We start from the raw sequence: 18,799 nt of genomic DNA on the forward strand, positions 1-18,799 counted from the left end.
TTCTGCATGTCAAGTTCGGTATCCGACACGTCATTCATTACCTGGATGATTTTCTGATATTAGCTTCCACGAGTAAGAAGGGTAAAAAAAATATTAGACACCACCCTGGTGACGCTCCAGCATCTGGGTATAGAGTGGGCACCCGAGAAGGTGCAAGGACCAGCAAAAATTTTGACTTTTTTAGGTATAAAGATTGACTCACACAATAAGGTACTACGCCTTCTGCAGTCCAAACGGGAAGATCTCGAAGCCGAGCTGCAGCAGTGGTACTTACGTAAGAAGTGCACAAAATGCCAGTTACTTTCACTGATCGGCAAGTACTCTCGTTTGCTGGGAAGGTCCTACCGGCAGGGCAAATATTTATTACAAGATTAATCGATTTAGCAACAACTGTGAAAACATTTAGTCATCGGGTAAACTTGTCACAGGACACTCGCGCTCACATCCAGTGGTGGCAACACGTACTTCTGCCGTGGCCAGGGAAGTCGTACTTCCTTACTACTTCGTGGTAGCTGTCTCCAGAGATGCAGCTGATTACTGACGCGGCAGGGTCACATGGTTTTGGGGCCTGCTGGAACAGACAGTGACTGTGCGGGCGCTGGCTGGAGCAACACCAGCAGAAGTCGTTTTTGATCGCGTGGAAAGAGCTGTACGCTATTGTTATCGAGGCAGCTACCTGGGGGTCTAAATGGACCGCAAAACGTTTGCTTTCCACTGTGACAACCATGCGGTAGTTGATATTTGGCGGAAAAAGACCATAAAGACAAACACCTCATGCAGCTCGTACGTTCACTGTACTTTATAGCAGCTAGAGGAAACGTTACTGTCTCAGTCTCGCATATTCACGACGTGAATAATACATTGGCTGATGCATTGTCTCGTGGACAGGTGGAGAAGTTCAAGGCCCTAGCTCCACTGGCAGATTCGGAACCAACACCGCTACCACCCAATTGGCAATCGCTCTGGACTACAACATTTGGCAGTTTCAACGTGCAGCAATAGCCCCATCAACGCGGGCAGATTACGCTACGGTATGAGACAATTTAACAACTTTTGCCAAAAGCTGGGGATTTCTCCCATGCCGGCTTCACAGACCACACTTTCAAGATTCGCATCGTTCAGCGCAAGGGCAGTTGGAGCGAAGACTATCAGGATGTATTTATCGGCAGTGCGTCACTTTCACATCCAGGAAGAGTACGTCGACCCGCTCCAAACGACACCTCGTTTGCAGTTCGTTCTCCGCAGCATACAGAGATCACAAAAGACTTCCCACAATAGACCACTTCGACGCCCGATCACGTTGCCAGTTCTTAGGAGTTTGAAGACGTCCCTGCACCTATGGCCTCAGCTGTGCCGCAGAGATAAGTTAATGTATTGGCCAGCATTCACAACAGCTTTCTTCGGTTTCATGCGGGTCTCACAATTTACAGCATCAAGCGACACGTCCTTCAACGAGCAGACACTACGAGGAAAAAAAGTTCAGTTTAAGGAGGACATGGTAGTGCTCCACTTACGAATGTCCAAGTCAGACCCTTTTCATCACGGCTGCAATGTAGTACTGGCTCCCACAGGGGGTCCCGTGTGCCCTGTACGTGCTCTCAAACAGTATTTGGCAGTCCGGTGGATGGACGTTGGCTTACTGCTCTTCTGCTTCCAGTCAGAAGCATTTCTGTCCAGAGACAGACTTTCTTTTCAACTGCGATCTTTACTGAATAACGTGGGTATGGATTCGAGCTCATACACCTCCCACAGTTTTTTAATTGGAGCAGCTTCTAGTGCAGCGGCAGCTGGATTACCGGAGCATTTGATCCAAAGGATGGGCCGTTGGACCTCTGAGTGCTTCAAGACGTATGTGAGATCGAATATTCAAGTGTTGCGGTCTGCGGTGTGTCGCATGAGTGAGCAAAAATAGTAGATAGAAATAAATTGGCAGTTGTTTTGTGTTGCATTTGGTTCATGTTTCTATCTTGCGTGGTGCCGCAACAAACCAACGCATGCTGACACTTGCTTGGGAGGATGTTTGGGGGGCAGCCTCACTGGGACCGCAGAGCAAGAGGCATGCCGCCAGGGTACGGGCGTACCATTGACAACCAGTGGTATTTCTGGGAACGAGGCTATTGTTAGGTATGGTGGCAGCTGCCGGGCGGCAGCGGGTCCTTCGTGCTGTCAGGCAACAGTGGCAGGCTGCAATCCTGCATGCCCAGCGTTGGGTGGCGCTAAGCATAGATCAGCTTCGATAACCGGAAGCTGTCCCCCCCCCCCAATTAACCCCACTGGTGCCTTGCAACACGTCGAGGAGAATTAATTGCAATTAAGGCAACGTCTTTACATACATTTCAGTGATTTCAGTCTTTGTTGCTTCAGACAAGTGGCCAAAGTCAAGAGATTGCCATAACGAAATGCATAATATGAAATGCAGGAGGCCGTCAGTTTCCACAATAGCACGACTGATGATGAAGCTTCAAGTGCAATTTCTGTTCAGCTGTGTTTGTCGCATCTTAGTTTAGAATTGCTGCATCAAATTCTGCACTTGTATGAAGACAGAGACTTTCCAAGTGTTAGCAGACTGCTGGCCGTAGAATACATATGTATGATCGAAGGACACGTGTTTGCAATCGCCAAGCATTACATGAACTGCATGCTTCTCAAATCATTGTAAGTAGAGAGTTAGAGACAATGACTGTGAGACTCTGCTAGGGTAATAACAAAGCAAGTCTTCACGCCTAATTCCGAACTCATAAAATAGCAAAGACCCAATAACCACTCTCTCCCAGCTCTCTCACGTGCTCTCCCGCCACATCACGTGCAAAAAAGCACTGCACACCATGGAGAACCAAATCTGCAGTGCAATCATGTTACACACACACTTCCTACCATCACAGACACTTGTCAATCCTCCCATGTACAAACAACAGTTTGAATGTCATCACAAAATATGTTACATACAAACAAACTTACATTACTTGTTGCTGCTTTGTTGCACTTTGATTCAATGAGACGTTGTACTACAGGTAAACGACCATAACGACATGCACAGAGAAATGGTGTGTAGCCATCCTAAACAATTTGAAACAATAACTACAAGTCAGCAATGTTAATTAACAGTAAAACCTTATCACGATCTTCAATGTTGAGGCCAATGATCAACAGATAATCAACAACATCAACATTACCAGCAACGTGTAAAGCTGTACATCCAATCTGTAGTTGACACACAATGTTAGAAGAACATTTATCAGTACAATACTAACTGCACTGCATCAAACACACATATACAACAGACACAATTTAAGGCTGGAAAAATAGTCATCAATAGTCTCGCTTAGCCAAACCCTCTCCCATCAGGTCAAAGTTCCAGGCAAGAAAGGGTCTGGTGAAGTGTCGGTGTGTTGCTCTTTCACAGATAATGTGTGATTTAAATACCAAATTTGGTTTGTTAGACGTTCACTAAAGACCATATCCGTATGCACACATCATCTTGTTTTCGATGACGTTAGTTGCAGGATCTTACAAATATATCTGCCACTCTAGACTGTCTGTGATCACTTTGGACACCAAAAAGCATCCAGTACTGTACATACATATCCAGGAGTACATACATATCCAGTCAAGTCACTGCTATGTCACCTCCTTTCCCCTCATGACTCTCCACTGTCACACCAGACATAACAGTCCCTAAACTGTTTTGCAGAATAAGAATCTACGCATTGATTCACACATCTGCAAAGCACTCTTCTTTTCTTGTGACTTATGATCTCCACACACTTGACAATCAAAGCTGGACATACTGCACAATGTGTCTACACTGTATAAGCAATAGCAACCTTTCTGGACTGCAGCTAGTACAGATTTAGGACAACGTCTGACACACACTGTGGACAGCTTCTTTGTATAAAATGAAATCAGGCCACATAGGTGTTGCTTACATATTTAAAAACGACTCAAGAGGCATCAATGTGTGGTTAACAGTGTCACTTCCATTGACAAGGGACTGTGCTTTGTCATGGATGTTTTGCTTTCATTATCTATCATGCCAAACATTTCACCAGGACACCATCTAAGTTGCATGCTTGCATATGCAAAAACGTGGACGTTGCATGCACAGTTTTATGAATAAAAACTAAAGTCTACCACAAAAGTTTAACTAATAGCGCAAGACTAATCATTGAACATTGTTTCTCCGTGTGATGTTTCAATCATGAGCATCAAACTGGATGCACATAATTCATTGTATCTATACACAATGTCCTTCCAGTTGACACGCCTTTTCTTCAAATTATTTTTACTCAACTCCATCAACAAAGTGACAATTACCCCAACCTCAAAACTACACCAATTCTCATACACCACAAAACAGTCTATCTTAATCAACACAGTGTTGCTAATGTAACACTCATTTACATCATTTCTCAATTGGCAAAATCAAATCACAAATACTGTCACATACAAATACACTCACCTTGGCTTTTACTTGTTTGTTGCAACCACAAGATATTAATCTCTTCATAATAGACACATGACCACCATCACTTGCATAGTGTAGAGCTGTATATCCATACTACCCAGATAACAGACATAAGATCATGATGTTGTTAGCAGTGAATACAATACTAATACATTTACATCTAGAAACACTGACTATAAAATATAACACATCCAATTCACCATTTCTTCTCACTAAACCCAATTACACACAATACATCATAACCTCATTACACCACCAAACGTTTAACAATTCATATCATTTGGACTCCATTGATGCGTCTGCTTGTCTCTAAGCATTTAAGTCTTGCAAACACTCAATTTCACCTCAAGCCTACATCTGAGGTGACGACCTGCTACATGTTGCTTACTTTTAGCAATAGCACATACAATATCTATTTTACTAAATAAATATACACACAAAACACAATAACTAGAAGTATCTATGTTAAAACCTTTCTCTACTTTCCACTCTCCTTCATTCATTTTCATGCCCACACTTGAATAAATATATACGAGTAGGAATGAAATAGTGCAAGGTAAGATAACAATGCCAATCTAGCATGTTTCTTCTCTGTTCTGTGTCTATATCTTACAACACAATGTTGGTCCAACTTGCCAGCTGTGACAACCTATTCATTGATTATTCATTGTAAGCACACCAGAGATGCCATTAACATTACTCATTAAATCAATCATTGAAACACAACAAACTGCACTCAAATTTCTAACCAATTTATCAACTCAACACAAATCTGACAATCACAATAAACTAACAAGTTGCACATAGTCACACACACTTCACATATTACACTGCACTCTAACCCTCTCCTCTTGATACTTCACATTGGCTTCTTTTCTTATAAGTAAATCAAACAGCTGGATTGATCCCACACCACACGCTACTTGAAGAGCAGATGGAAAACCATGCAATCCAGTACCATACCATCCCTACAAAATATGGAGTCCTCTAAAGTAAAGTCAGTTGTAAACCGTCCATAACATGGGAGTGTGTGTGGACGTGACCATATAGCGAGCGTCATTTGTGTCGGCTAAGCAAGCGCGTATGAGATAGAGGAAACGATTCATTCAATAATCTGGTCGGTACAAAGTCAGACGGTAAAAGCAACGTCACCTCGACTCTTACGTTGACAAGCATTACATACAAACGACGTTTTCACTACAAACATGCTCGCGACTCCATCACAAATTTTGCGATCTAGGACGACGAACGCGCTGCGCTCTCTTTTTCCCCATCACTCACTCAAATTCTTACCCCAAATTCATTTCTTGTTATAACATTGACGTCAGCGCTCTTCGCTATCGCTTCGGAGGCCTTTACTACGTTATTTTCCACAACAGCATCGAAAAGCTCATCGTCAATCGCTCTTGAACTTTGGCTTTCCGCCATCTAGACCGATAACTCAACACGCAAGCGTAGACAAATGGAATGAGTGCTAGATGTAGTTACATCAGGTCGCGTGACTTTATAATGTAAAAAAGTTGATATCAACTAATTTATTTTTAGATGCATTTTATACCGTAATTTATTTAATTTATCGTATGAGGTTTAATTGTTGCAATTGTAGCTGCTGGTACCTACTACTGCAAAGGACACACAAAGTTTCAGCAATATTCGTCGATTGCACTGTACATGATATGATGTGTCTGTTGCAATGACGTCATATCAGGTCGATTAGTTCTGTCAATCGTGTAAATATGGTTTTACAAACATGTCTGTTTGCCTGTCTGTTCAACCACCACCTGTCTGTCTGTCTATTCGTCTGTATGTATTTTTGTCTGTCCATTTATTTACTGTTGCTGTTGCAGCACTGCCACATGCGGTTGCTCTCCATGTGAATATCGTCTGCCTATGTTTCATCATTAGAAGACATGACTCTGATGACTAACTCATGCACACATAATAATCAATCTGCACGACAAATTCTAAAATACAAATAAATGAGATCGAATTGTCTATAAAAACAATAAAAATCAGTTACGAGTGACTGCAAACAAGCCACAGTGTGCACTAATCTATAAAATTTCCTATTCTATAACAACAAATACATTGGCAATTAACATTCTTTACTACTGGTTGATATCAATAACCCCACATGGAAAACCTTAGCATCACACTTGTCAGTCAAACAATCGGCTACCTCCTTCATCATGTCCAATATCGATTTGAATTTCTGTTCCAGCTGACCCTACACGGTCGACTGAACAAAACTGTGTAAGTCAGAGGGAAGTGAAGAGTCATCGACAGAGTCTGGATTTCCAACCAGTTCAGACCCTACAAATGCAAATTAATGTTCAATAGCAACGAAATCCCTAACTTTTTCACAGCCCTCGATACACAGCACTCCAGTGCACACACAAATGGCAAAGAGATATATACAATATCATCACTCTCTGCCCTTACTGTGCATATGAGGAGTTGTACAGTAAGACAGCAAAACCATTACACAAAACTGCTGCAAGGAACCTTGCACAAACAAGTCACACAAACTTATAACCCACCCACCTGCATTGCATAGCAACATTCGTCCAAGTTCTTGGTTGGCTTCACTACCTGAAAGTATCGTCGCAAATTGTACTCGTCGACCCACGGACGTTTTACAATAAACTTCAGTAAAGTTTTCCTCTTTTTGGAAATATCTTCGGTGTCATTAACTTTCTCCATCTCATTATAGGATATTATCTTTTGTTCATATAAATGATCAACGACATCATCTGCATCCAATTTTTCTACAAGTCTACGCCACTGTTTCCTAATAAGATCCTCTGTCAGCTTCTGTCTCCCACATCCTAAAACGACCATAACTGAGCAACAGATAAGAAACATACAAATGTAAGCAGATAAACAGAGACAAATAGGCAACAGAGAGAAAACAGCAAAATCTAATAAATACAGTAAGAAAATCAATGTCATTGGAATTGCCTCTATATTGCTTCCACTTGTATTCAAGTATTTTGGTTGATGTAAAGAAAGACATTTTTTCAAAAATTGTCCGAGTTATCAATGGATAAAGAAGGCAAATAGTATGACCATGCAAGACTTCAAAATAGTTTGAAGACAAGGTTTATCTGTCATCTTATAGCACTGAAATGCAAGAGTTCACTCAGTAAACTTGCACATAGAAGAGCCTTATATACTAGGCTATATACAAATCAGGTTGTTCTCATTAGCTTTATAGTTTTACTGATTGCATGGTGACCTGTTTGTGGTTATGAACTCTCGTCTCATAGTTACCTTGCTAAAATTGTTTTATATATGTGTGTTTGAAATAAATACCATTTGACAGACAGATAAGCAGACAGACAGACAGACAGACAGACAGACAGACAGACAGACAGACAAAAAAGAATTAAGAATTAATATGTAGACAGTGAAGACAGACCAGACATAATTCAGGAATAGATGCCAATGTCAAACTCGATTTTTCTCTGGCACAACCATTTAGTAGCGACACAGTGGTAAGAGCATCAAGAGAGAACAGATTTGTAGCTGCAAAAAAAGAGAAGAAAAAATAAATATTGAAATCAACAGCATCCAGGGTCATGCAAAGCTACCTTCATTCCATTGATTTTTGAACATTTTGATTGTTGGGGAGAAAAGGCAGACAATTATTTGAACCAGCTGGCCAAGAGATCGAGAGATGTAGAAAGTGGATCAAGTGAAGCACAGTTTAGAGGATAATGGAGAAAGAGACTATCAATATGCCTTCACAAGTCCAATTCCAAATCGACCTAAATTGACATCACATACAGAGTATCCAATGTCCAACTCACTTTTATTCTCATTAGTGTCAATCCAAATTCTCCATTCGTCTTGCATATGAGACACGTACTGTTCTAGATGATAAGGCCATGCACAATTTCTTATATTACTCGGTGGCATCTCAACGTTTCACATCTTATCGTCAGGTGAACGACGCTGCCAGACTGTCAGTTTCACTTGATTTTGTTCATCACATAATTTCTTATTTACGGTAGAGAGATCAATGTGAGTGAGATCGATGTAGTTGTTGTCAATAGAGATCACTCTGCACAGTCTCCATACAACAGTGGATATCCAGTGGGAGGGTTGGTTACCAAAACATAATCAGCTCCATCTGGAGTCTGGAAAGAACAAAGAATCTCATATTGAATCACACGGAAGTAAACAAAATCGTTGAATATAATAAATGGTCAAACTACAAGTAACTGGCTGAGTAACACTGCTGAGACAAAACCAGTCCTCTAATGTGTGAAGTCTATAAAAACATCAATTTGTGCATCTGTCTGTCTGTCTATTCGTCCGTCTGGCTTGTTTGTCTGTCTACCTGTCTGTGTATCTGCATGTCTGTCTATACGCATCTGCTTGTCTGCCTGCTTTTCGATCTATATCCCTTTGTCTGTGTGTCTATCCTTGCATCTGTATGTCTGCCTGTCTCTATTGTTGCCCTCAAGACAAGCAATCACAAACTGTACGACAAACAACAGCAAATAGACTACATGACAAGCACAAACATTTACCAACATTTATACTAACAACTCACTCTGTAACAATAACACATCAACCAATTAAGACTACCATGCAAGTTCGATTGCATCACAAAAGAAAGACAAGAGTGTAATGTGTGAGCATTATGTCTGTTAAGATTTAGTCAAGATAATTACCTTCCATGATTCAAGCCCAAGGTCAACAAGTGGATCGAGTGGTCACGTTCAGAGAAATCCGCGTTCTATTCCAATAAGCACCGACAGTCTCTGCAGTTGGAAGAGCAAGCTCGTGTTGCTTTTGCTGTGCACGTCTACGTATCGAATCAAAGTAAAACAACAACGTCGTTGGCAACTTTCTTCTTCAAACTTGATAGTGAAAATATCCAGAGTTCGTTTGACATCGTTTGGCAATAGAGTTGAGAAGACTGTCCGGCCCACAAACAATTTGCCGTCTACCTGTACAATAAGATCTCCAGGTTGGTCTTTACTGTTGGGCTGATGGACAGTCCAAGAACCGTTGAAAAATTGCCGGTTCAATCAACACGCTACACAACATATATTAACTTATATCAAAATGTCAGGATGGACCATGCACCCACACCTGCACAAGTAGAACCGCTAAACAAGAGTTGGTATGGTTAGGAATGATTTCCTCTTCCCATTCCCACATATTAAAACTAGTGGGCAAATACGACCATCTAGACCAACAAACAACAGATACTAACAAAACACTTGACTGAATTAGAAACAAATTTTCAATACAAACATGAGTAACATGACTACCAAACAAAGTTGCAATAAAATATGTTTTGACTGCAGAACTTTTAGATCCTCGACGTTTATGAGCCTAAGTGAGTTCGTACAAGATTGCAAAATGTGAGTGTCTATACACTGTGTAATACATCTATACTAAACCAAATGTATAGAGTGAATACAACAATAATGTGACAAATGTGTGTAAAGTTACCGAAACTATAAAACTAGTTTGACAAATGCAGCCACAACCAAACCGGTTTTCAATAGTGTAAGATAGTCTCCATCCGCTACTTTCCACAAACAGCCAGTCTGCTAATAATTAATTAAAATAGGCAATTAGTTGAAAGCTACGAGTCAAAGGAACGGGACTTTGAGGAAGTCACGTGACTTGCGAGGAGCACTATACTAACGAGGTTGTATTGGCCCAAATCTCTGTGGCTGGCTGGCTAACTATGTACGCCAAAAATGACCATATATGGGTGTAACGCTTCAGGAATGTATGGTATGTAAGCGAGTGACCAATCACGCCGCATTATTGTGTCGCACGCGGCAACGAGGGATAATGGCTGGGCAGCCAATCACTACGCACTGTTCGACATGAGAGAACACCTAGCTAGAAAGACGTCAATTTTTAATCAGAAACAACAGAAACGTTGTATTTCAAGTAGCGCTACCTGAAAATCTACAAGCATCCAATCTTGCTGCCGTAGTATGCACAAACGTGAAGCATAGTGCGCGCGTTACGTACGGGACTTTCTTGCTAACGCGCGTTGCCAACTACTGATACCGTAGCTAACTAATTAAAGCGATACACAAAGACATACAGAATTTATAACTATAGCTTTGGAAAAATTAGAACCGGCTTCTATCCTGTCTCCGGTCGCTAGAAAGAGCAGTCGGCAGCTGCGGTGTTTGGATACACTCTGCGTACCTACACGAGACTGGTTGGGAGAAAGCTAGATTTGCTCCACTCCTGATCGAAGCTACTCCCAATGAGTATTGCTTCGTAGCTTTCGTATGAAGCGACGCTCGACGGAGATTCACGCATTACTAGTAATATATTATTATTGTTTTTTACTATTTAATCTCAATTAGCACACAAACATCAGAAAACCCAAAATAACTACAAAACCTGACCTTTCTTCACAACACCATAAACAACTTGTCAGCCTTCTGACGTCATCATTCGACATCCAACGGCCCAAAGCGGCGGCTTTCCTCTCAGCTTGTGCTATAGCTACGACATCTCCACGGTCGACAGCACCTTGCTGCCTCGTCCTGTGCGTAAAGCGTAGGAATCGAAGAGAGCGTTCGCGAATCTCTCAGAGAAAAATGCCGACGGGTTGTGTGCGTACGTGTCATTGCGCGTGCGTGTGTGTGTGTGTGTGTACTGTATGGTGACAGTGCATGTTTCAGTCTGTGCGTGCGTGTGTGTGAACATGGCTTATATAACGGGTAGAACACGAGATGTCAAAGTAAAGTCGAACATGTCAACTGAAACTTTAATATCAACTGAAAACGTGAACTTATCAAATACAGTAATCATACACGTGACAAAGTGTACACGTCAAACTGTCAATAACAATATCAAAGTTACAAATTGGAATTGAAGTACACTGTGGCGCTTCGTAAATGATGACTGAGAGAACGAATGTACGCTCGGTTGTTGAGATAGACCATCTTTCGTAAATTGTGAACGTATTGTCCCTAAATAGTACAAAGATGACAACCTCGAATAGCGCCTTGCCCCTTCATGCATAAAACTTTTGACTGGGCTTCGTAATCCATAACTAGAATGTTTGTCACAGCTCGTACTATTGAGCCATCACTGAGGACAATCCCTTGATCGAATAGTTGAACAAATTCGTCAATTACAGGCCTCAAGAAAAGAACTTACGTTTTTTAGAGAAGGACCAGGAATGATAATTGTCAAAAAGGAGTGGGCAAATGAATAACGTAACTCTGAAGGCAGATTCAAAATATGAGCATAAACAGGCCACATAGAGTAGTCCGTTGACCTCTTGCGGAAGGGGTTGACACCATCAATGCTAATTGCTAGAACAAGGTTTCGTCGATCTCCTTTCATGATACCACCATTGGCAAATAGAGATTTCCAGTGGTCGGTCTGACGTAGGTCATTCATGTAGCCGTTGCTTGCGGATGTAACATTGTGATGGTGTGTCAGCAAGCCAACCATTCGATCACTTTCCAAAACTTGTTTTAGTCGTGGAATTAAGGCAAGTCTTTGAAGGTTCTTCTTGGGGGACGATCGAGCCTACGACGTTTGGGCCTGTATGCCCATGATCTAGGTTGCCTGCGGTACCGTCTTGTATTACATTCAGGACATCGCTCGACGTCAGTCAACTCTCCGTAGTAGGCACGACAGCCATTCGGACATATGTGAAAAGACTGTAACTGTTGAGGGCGTATAGTAACCTTAGGAACTGTTTGTATGTAGTTGGGAGACGATGTTCCGTTGGCAAAATATGTGCCATCGGCTAGAGCAACGATTCTAGCGCTTTCTTTGTTACACCACTGTACTGAGTAAACCAAGTTCCCACTAAGAGTACTGTCTCAACAATGGTTCTACTAGAGCCGGGGTAGAGATAGTCACACAAATTGCTCTGGTTATCGCTGTCTCCGTTTTCAGACTCACCATCGCTGCTGCTGCTACTGCTGTAGCTGCTGCTGTCGACCTTGTGTGTATGTCGTTCTCCGTGTTCGGGACTATGTTCATCTGAAACAGTCATATGTTAGAATATGTAACCTCCTGAGAGAAAACATATAACGTTAAATTTATAAGATTTAATAAATCTATTGTCATTAATATAATTTTAAAAATACGTTATTTTAAATTTGGACTAAATTTGCGGCTAGAAAACAAATTAAAATGTATGCATATTAATATTTAATTAATAATACATATTAATTGAATTTGTCTTAATAACAAATATATATAATAGAACAGTAAAACTATTATGTATATTACTGTATAGATAGGATTCTATACACTTGTTGCATTTGTTTAGTATACTTACAAATTATGCAAAAATTCATGCTCTAAATTCCACCTTGATTAGCTAATTGTACTCTAAATCTACTTCACCTGAAAATTGAACACCTGCATGCACGTCTTCTTCTGGTGACACTAGAGCCTCCATTTGCTCATCATTTTCGTGTTCGAATTCAGACGCTTGATCGGACTCGCTTGGCGTTGAAGAGTGTCGGCACTCTACAGCTGCAGGGCGGTGTATTCCGTGCTCTTTCAGATGTCTTCTGATTGTGCGTTCACTTAAACGCGATCTTCCGCGGCACACTGAACACACGCAGAATTCTTTTCCGTCATCCATAACGCGTTTTTGATCCTCACGTGTCAATAGAAGAATTTCCGCGTTTATCCAAACTTATTTGCGAGAGAGCGAAGGGCGCTAGTTTTGTCTAATGATTCAAAGGGGTACTCTGAGTGTCCGTCCGTACGTACGTCCGTCCGTGCGTCCGTCCGTGCGTCCGTGCGTCCGTGCGTCCGTACGTGCGTCCGTCCGTGCGTCCGTACGTGCGTCCGTCCGTGCGCCACCACCCCTACCCCGCGGGGGAATCGTTTAGGAATTGATAAATTGGAATCGTTCTTTGCTAGTTTTGAAGAAAGTAAACATACAATAGTTTACGTCATGTGACGTCATTACTGGAGATGTTTCTATGGCGACTATGCTTACTTATGTGACTGCGTTGCACCACCCCTACACCCAGGGGGCAGCTGTAAGGGAGTTGATATTAATACTACGTTACGCGGGCACAGCCAGTAGCAGACTACCACAGTGTACAGTGTACATCCCCATCGGCATCCTGATACATGGTGACAGGAGTGGGTTGTTCCCATGGCTGAAGGAAACGTCAAAGGGCTTGAGAAGCAACCCAAGCGTGACGAGGAGTCTGACAGAGATGCCGCATCCCGAACAGCGCCCAATCAGATAAGCACGGTACTGATGCAAGGAGTGTTGACAACGCCCAGGCCTTTATGCGTCGAGGGCGACGGAGCGCACAACTGGCGTACTTGGCGCCAAATGTGGGATGCTTATGCCACGGTGTCCCGGATATACGAACAATCTGACGAATACCAACTAGCGACGTTCATCATGTGCCTGGGGGAGGCTGGTGTGGAGGTGTATAACGCATTATGTTTCAATAACGAAGCAGACAGACGCGGCCTGGCCGCGGTCTTGTCAAAAATGGAGCAACATTTCATTGGCACAATGAATGTTACGTATGAGCGGTTTGTTTTCAGAACCAGGACGCAAGGACAAGGAGAGACTTTTGAGCAGTACTTACTAGCCCTTCGCACTCTTGTCAAGACCTGCAATTTCCAGGCAATGTCAGAGGATATGATCCGGGACCAAATTGTCTGTGGAATCACAAAGGAGTCCTTACGCAAGTCCTTGCTGGAACGAAAGGACCTGAGCCTGTCCGTCTGTATTGATATATGTCGAGCAGCAGAGCGATCTGCACAGCAATCGAAGGTTATGGGTGGTCATGAAGAGGTACACGCAATGCGCCAGTCAGTCAGGCGCACATCAATGCCACAAACAAAACCAAAGGCAAGCAAAAACATGTGGATACTGTTGGCAATGATACGACCCAAGTAGGAACACACACACACACACACACACACACACACACACACACACACACACACACACACACACACACACACACACACACACACACACACAGCTCTCTTATATTACCAACACGGTAGCATTGGTATGTAAGGTTAAGTTTGAGTTCAATTCTTCTGTAAGAGTGGGTATTGGTATCAACCGTTTATGCTACTAAGCTGATTTCTATACCAAACCTCTGCGCTTGCAGCGAAGCAGGTCCATGCATGACTACTCAAATTTGTCATTGCAGTGCATGACCTGGCCTTCTCTCGAAGGACCGACCCCCGCATAAATTTCTCGATGACGCGAACGCTACACCTTCCAGTTCATTCGAACACACGCCCACACCAGCCCCGTGTAGACGCTTGTACGGGTCGTCGCCCTCGGAGTCCGCAACCCTTTCTGCAATCGAAGACTTTACGCTAGCCGATTGAAGCCGCGCTCTTCTACCGCTAGCTAATTCTCATTGCATTTGCACCGAATCCAACCTACACGTTTTCTGTACCGAGCGCTACACGGGGAGTGTGTCGATTTCTAGCCTCACTGTCCACCTTACCAGTAATTTGCATACATTGTACTGTACATCTGCTCGCGTACAGCGTTACCACCGCGCATATCTCTATGCTATCTATCTATTAATAGCGTAAACAAAGCTACGTAGCTCTCTCTATCTATGCACGATTCAATTGCTTCCTCTCTAGGACTCTGGGAAGAAGGGCGTCGCTACATGCATGGACCTTCAAAATTGAGGAGGCCAGGTGATATGGTTTAACTTTTATGAAACGTTGTGTCTGCATGTGTCATCTAAGAGGCCGCACCTACTAATGTTAGGGAGACCGTGGATTTCCCAGGTCCATTGCATAGCGACGCCACTGTTGCAAATTTAATCGGCAAGACGTCAAGAAGGGCAGGGCCTGCGGAACTGGATCTGTCGCTTCTATAGTTGTCAGGGAAATGTCCCTTTCCCTATAGTTATAGATAACGAGACGACTAGTTCTAATTCTAGATCACAGTACCTAGCACTCTCTCGACGCAGTGCTGCCACGCCCATCACTTGATTTTCATCATCCTTGCCCGTCAAACTCTGCAAGGTTGTCGCCAACAAACGAGCTAAGGAAATTAAAGACCAACGACCACAAAAGATACAAAACATTGCAGACACAATTTACAGACTGAGACACTTCCAGCATCGACGCGTCGAATGACCACGCCTATCAATCTTGTAAAACGTGATGTAGCTACCTATGACTTCTGTGACACTGCACCGTGTCGGCGGATGCAGCGACTTGTGACACGCACGATCTGACGCGGTGACAGGAAATGCACTAGACCAAGAGACGGATGATGAGAAGACATCGTGCACAGTATACACTATACACTAACATGCCCGGGCGCTAGTCGACATTCTCCATTATCTCTAGATAGCGCAACCCGTAAATGCGAGTACCAAATCAGCTTGTACTGTATAGTTAGGTAGGTAACTACACAGTCACATATTTTAATCTAAAATGCTCACGGGGAACGCAACGTGCACGCGTCCTAATTACCTCAGTCTAGATGAGTATCCGTCAACATTGTTGTACCTCATATCGCCTACGCAGCGCAGCAAACGTCGAGCATACGGTGGTGTGAAAACACCCATTGATGCAACGACCGAGCTAAACGTGTCTACGTGTCGTCATTGTTGGGAGTTTCTTGGTTTCGACTCACGGTATAAAGCTCACAGCTAGGAGTCAGTGTGATCATTGCCGTTTTCAGGAATCGCAACAAATTGTTCGTGTTTGATCATGAATGTGTGGTATCACTTCGCTCTCGGCTTTCTCCTGGTATCTGGTCTAGGCTTCGTTGAAAACGTATCGGCGGGAAAGTAAGCGATACATCGTCGGCTGACATTATATACATCATTTTCATTGATGTGTTTTGTTGCTGCTATAGCTACGCGCAGTGCTTTAATGTAGTATCGAGAACAACACAAAAGGTTACGTCTGATTTACGGTATGGCACGTGCAATTTAATGACTCGCTGAATCTTTTAGTTTGTTGTAAGTCTCACTCGTTTGATACTCTAGGTTTGTGACTAAGACTTTTTATGAAAAGGGAACGCCTTTGGGCGAACCATTTGCTATCTCTGATTCAATGCAAGTTCTCGATTCTACCGAATTGTGAGCATTAGAATTTTGATGTCATTTTTACTTTGCACGTTTCTACTGTACACTCTCGTTGTCGTCTTAATTAATGTTGTCTTGCACGTGTTTCCCTAATTTGTCGTTTGATGGAGTGGTGTTTTAGTGTGGTGTCGGCGGGTTTGTTTTAGTGTAAGATATGATAGTAGCTAGTCTACAGGTCGGTGACTACGTACACTGAAATCTAGGTATTCCATTAATTAATAATTAATGTATTGTCTTTGCATTTCATACGGATCTTGCCAATAGCTAATCGATACAAATTTGTGGCTTTTCGAGATTAAATTCGTAGTACAGGGAATTTTTGTATCCTTGCATGCAGAATAGCTTCCATACAAGAAGCCGTTAGTGCGATGGACTGTAATCCCGGATGTTCTCCACTCCAGTGGCTCTTTTGTAGACCCGGCCTACTGCAACCACTCTAGCACGATGATTCAAAGCGTTATCTCGAGTAGATCTTTTACGCAATTTACTTAACTAACATTCATATAATTAGTGTTTAGTTTGTCTGCGATATTTACGCGCTATACTTGTAGTGTTCCTTGCTGTCTGTCAATACACATATTTTCAAACACTGAACTATTAGATATCAACTGCAAATCACTAATATAGTATGTAAAGTCCAACTATGCACAGCAATTACAAGCTCTTAAAGTCTTCAAACTACAGCTGCACGCACCTGTCTGTCAAATATTTGCTTGTTGTATCTTCTAGAGTGTAAATCAATAAAACAATGTCTGTCCGTCTGTTTGTCTGTCTGTCTGTCCGTCTGTCTGTTTGCTTATAGTCTTTCTCCATTTGTTCTAAAATGTACATGTCAACGGTTTGGGTTCATTAGCTAAAAGAATAACGAACAATTGATTTCTGTGCAGGCACGGCAAATATGGGAAAGAAGGCTATGCCGTAAACACCGTTTGTGAGTACCATTTCATTGTCGAGTCTGTTGGCGTTTTAAAATTTCGCACAATTCATCTCGATCAACCAATATCGACCAATTTTGAATCATCCGATGAATGCAAGCGAGCAGCTCATCCCGAGCGAAGAGACCGCGACTACATTGAACTTAACGTTGAGTTTGCTAATGGGCAATCGAACGTTTTCTGTGGGCGACCAAATCGACACATATATCGTGTAATAGAAAGCAAGGATTTGCCTGAAGTAAACGGTCAACGAGAACTAGTCATCACTTTTTGGTCAGATGGCTCACAAACAGAAAATGGTTTCTATGGCTACTATTATAACAAGAAGCAATCTTAAAATTAATTAAGCAATCAGGCAAGGCCAAAGATATGTACAACTACAATGACATAAACTGAAAATAAGTTTTTAATCGTACTTAAAATTATTGCTAAAGAGAAAGCATTCGATAGCAATTTATGTTTGTACACTATTTAAGTACGCATAGTCATTGGCTGGTGACATTAAGTTTACATGACAAATAGATCGAATGTAAGACCACGTTTTAGCAAGTGGTCTAATTAATTATGAAGTGTAAGAAGCACCGGTGTATAACGTGGTTTCAAGTTTCGAAGCTGTGACCCACGCTGCAAAGCCACACCTTTTTACTTCTACAATTTGAACGTCCGCCATTACAGGGACAGTGTGATGAACAAGTTTTATCTGACAGTTTGCTAAGTTAAGGTTTTGACATGCATGCACGCCTACAAAGATTGGAGAGGATTTAGCCCATCTATTCTCCCTTCCCCGCCCCCCGCCCTTCCCCGCCCCCCGCCCTTCCCCGCCCCCCTCCCTCCCCCCCGACGCTACTTACTGGTATACCTTGTAGCAGTAACACCAGTACGCGAAAAAATAAGACTGCATACAAACCGTATCTTGGTCGCAAACATCTCAAACAAAGAAAGAGTCTATAAACAACTCACAGACATCTACAAAGTTTATAATTATAGCAGTAAAGTCAAACTTGAAAGTCTTGTTGCTAGCGTTCACCGCTATGTTCGTACCATTCTAGGATCTAATTTCACATCGAGACAACATAATTTTAGTCATAAAAAACCTAATTTTAGTCCTAGAAGCACGCCAAAATTGTTTGCGACATATATCCATATTCTTGATCCTAGAGGGACGACGAATGACGTGTGCACGGTCACAGTAATTAGTTAACAGATGCAGCAACATGTCGGACGAGACGTTACCTACAAGAAGGAATATGTATGCGCAGCAAGGCAGACTACACGAAGCTCTTTTTTAGATTGCTCGATGGGCTGCAAACTAAACT

General features: G+C 42.4%; 2 protein-coding genes across 2 annotated transcripts; one reads left to right on the forward strand and one right to left on the reverse strand.

Moving 5' to 3' along the window:
- Positions 1 to 1,344: 1,344 nt before the first annotated feature.
- Positions 1,345 to 5,893, reverse strand: LOC134182910 (ankyrin repeat domain-containing protein 2-like). The gene is made up of 6 exons (XM_062650352.1): positions 5,759 to 5,893; positions 5,308 to 5,433; positions 4,460 to 4,558; positions 3,112 to 3,201; positions 2,984 to 3,057; positions 1,345 to 1,462 (listed from the first exon to the last, which is right to left on the reverse strand). Exons 1-6 carry the CDS (start codon positions 5,891 to 5,893, stop codon positions 1,345 to 1,347), a joined length of 642 nt encoding a protein of 213 aa, XP_062506336.1.
- A 10,081-nt stretch (positions 5,894 to 15,974) lies between these two features.
- LOC134183827 (uncharacterized) lies at positions 15,975 to 17,830 on the forward strand. Its single transcript, XM_062651395.1, has 4 exons — positions 15,975 to 16,248; positions 16,317 to 16,376; positions 16,450 to 16,542; positions 17,436 to 17,830. The coding sequence occupies exons 1-4, from the start codon at positions 16,169 to 16,171 to the stop codon at positions 17,818 to 17,820; spliced, it is 618 nt and encodes a 205-aa protein (XP_062507379.1). The 5' UTR covers positions 15,975 to 16,168; the 3' UTR covers positions 17,821 to 17,830.
- The last annotated feature ends 969 nt before the right edge of the window (positions 17,831 to 18,799 follow it).

This window comes from Corticium candelabrum, chromosome 8, assembly GCF_963422355.1.
Source record: "Corticium candelabrum chromosome 8, ooCorCand1.1, whole genome shotgun sequence".
Classification (NCBI taxonomy): Eukaryota; Metazoa; Porifera; class Homoscleromorpha; order Homosclerophorida; family Plakinidae; genus Corticium; species Corticium candelabrum.

What these genes read in the sequence shown, in the direction of transcription:
- LOC134183827 (XM_062651395.1), top strand. Translation starts at nt 16,169, where the DNA reads ATGAATGTGTGGTATCACTTCGCTCTCGGCTTTCTCCTGGTATCTGGT. An exon ending in AAGGTTACGTCTGATTTACG is followed by an intron (nt 16,377 to 16,449) that starts GTATGGCACGTG and finishes TTGATACTCTAG; the next exon opens with GTTTGTGACTAAGACTTTTT. An exon ending in GTTCTCGATTCTACCGAATT is followed by an intron (nt 16,543 to 17,435) that starts GTGAGCATTAGA and finishes ATTTCTGTGCAG; the next exon opens with GCACGGCAAATATGGGAAAG.
- LOC134182910 (XM_062650352.1), bottom strand. Translation starts at nt 5,893, where the DNA reads ATGGCGGAAAGCCAAAGTTCAAGAGCGATTGACGATGAGCTTTTCGAT. An exon ending in TGAAGTATCAAGAGGAGAGG is followed by an intron (nt 4,559 to 5,307) that starts GTTAGAGTGCAG and finishes TTATCTGGGTAG; the next exon opens with TATGGATATACAGCTCTACA. An exon ending in CAACGTCTCATTGAATCAAA is followed by an intron (nt 1,463 to 2,983) that starts GTGCAACAAAGC and finishes TTTTCCTCGTAG; the next exon opens with TGTCTGCTCGTTGAAGGACG.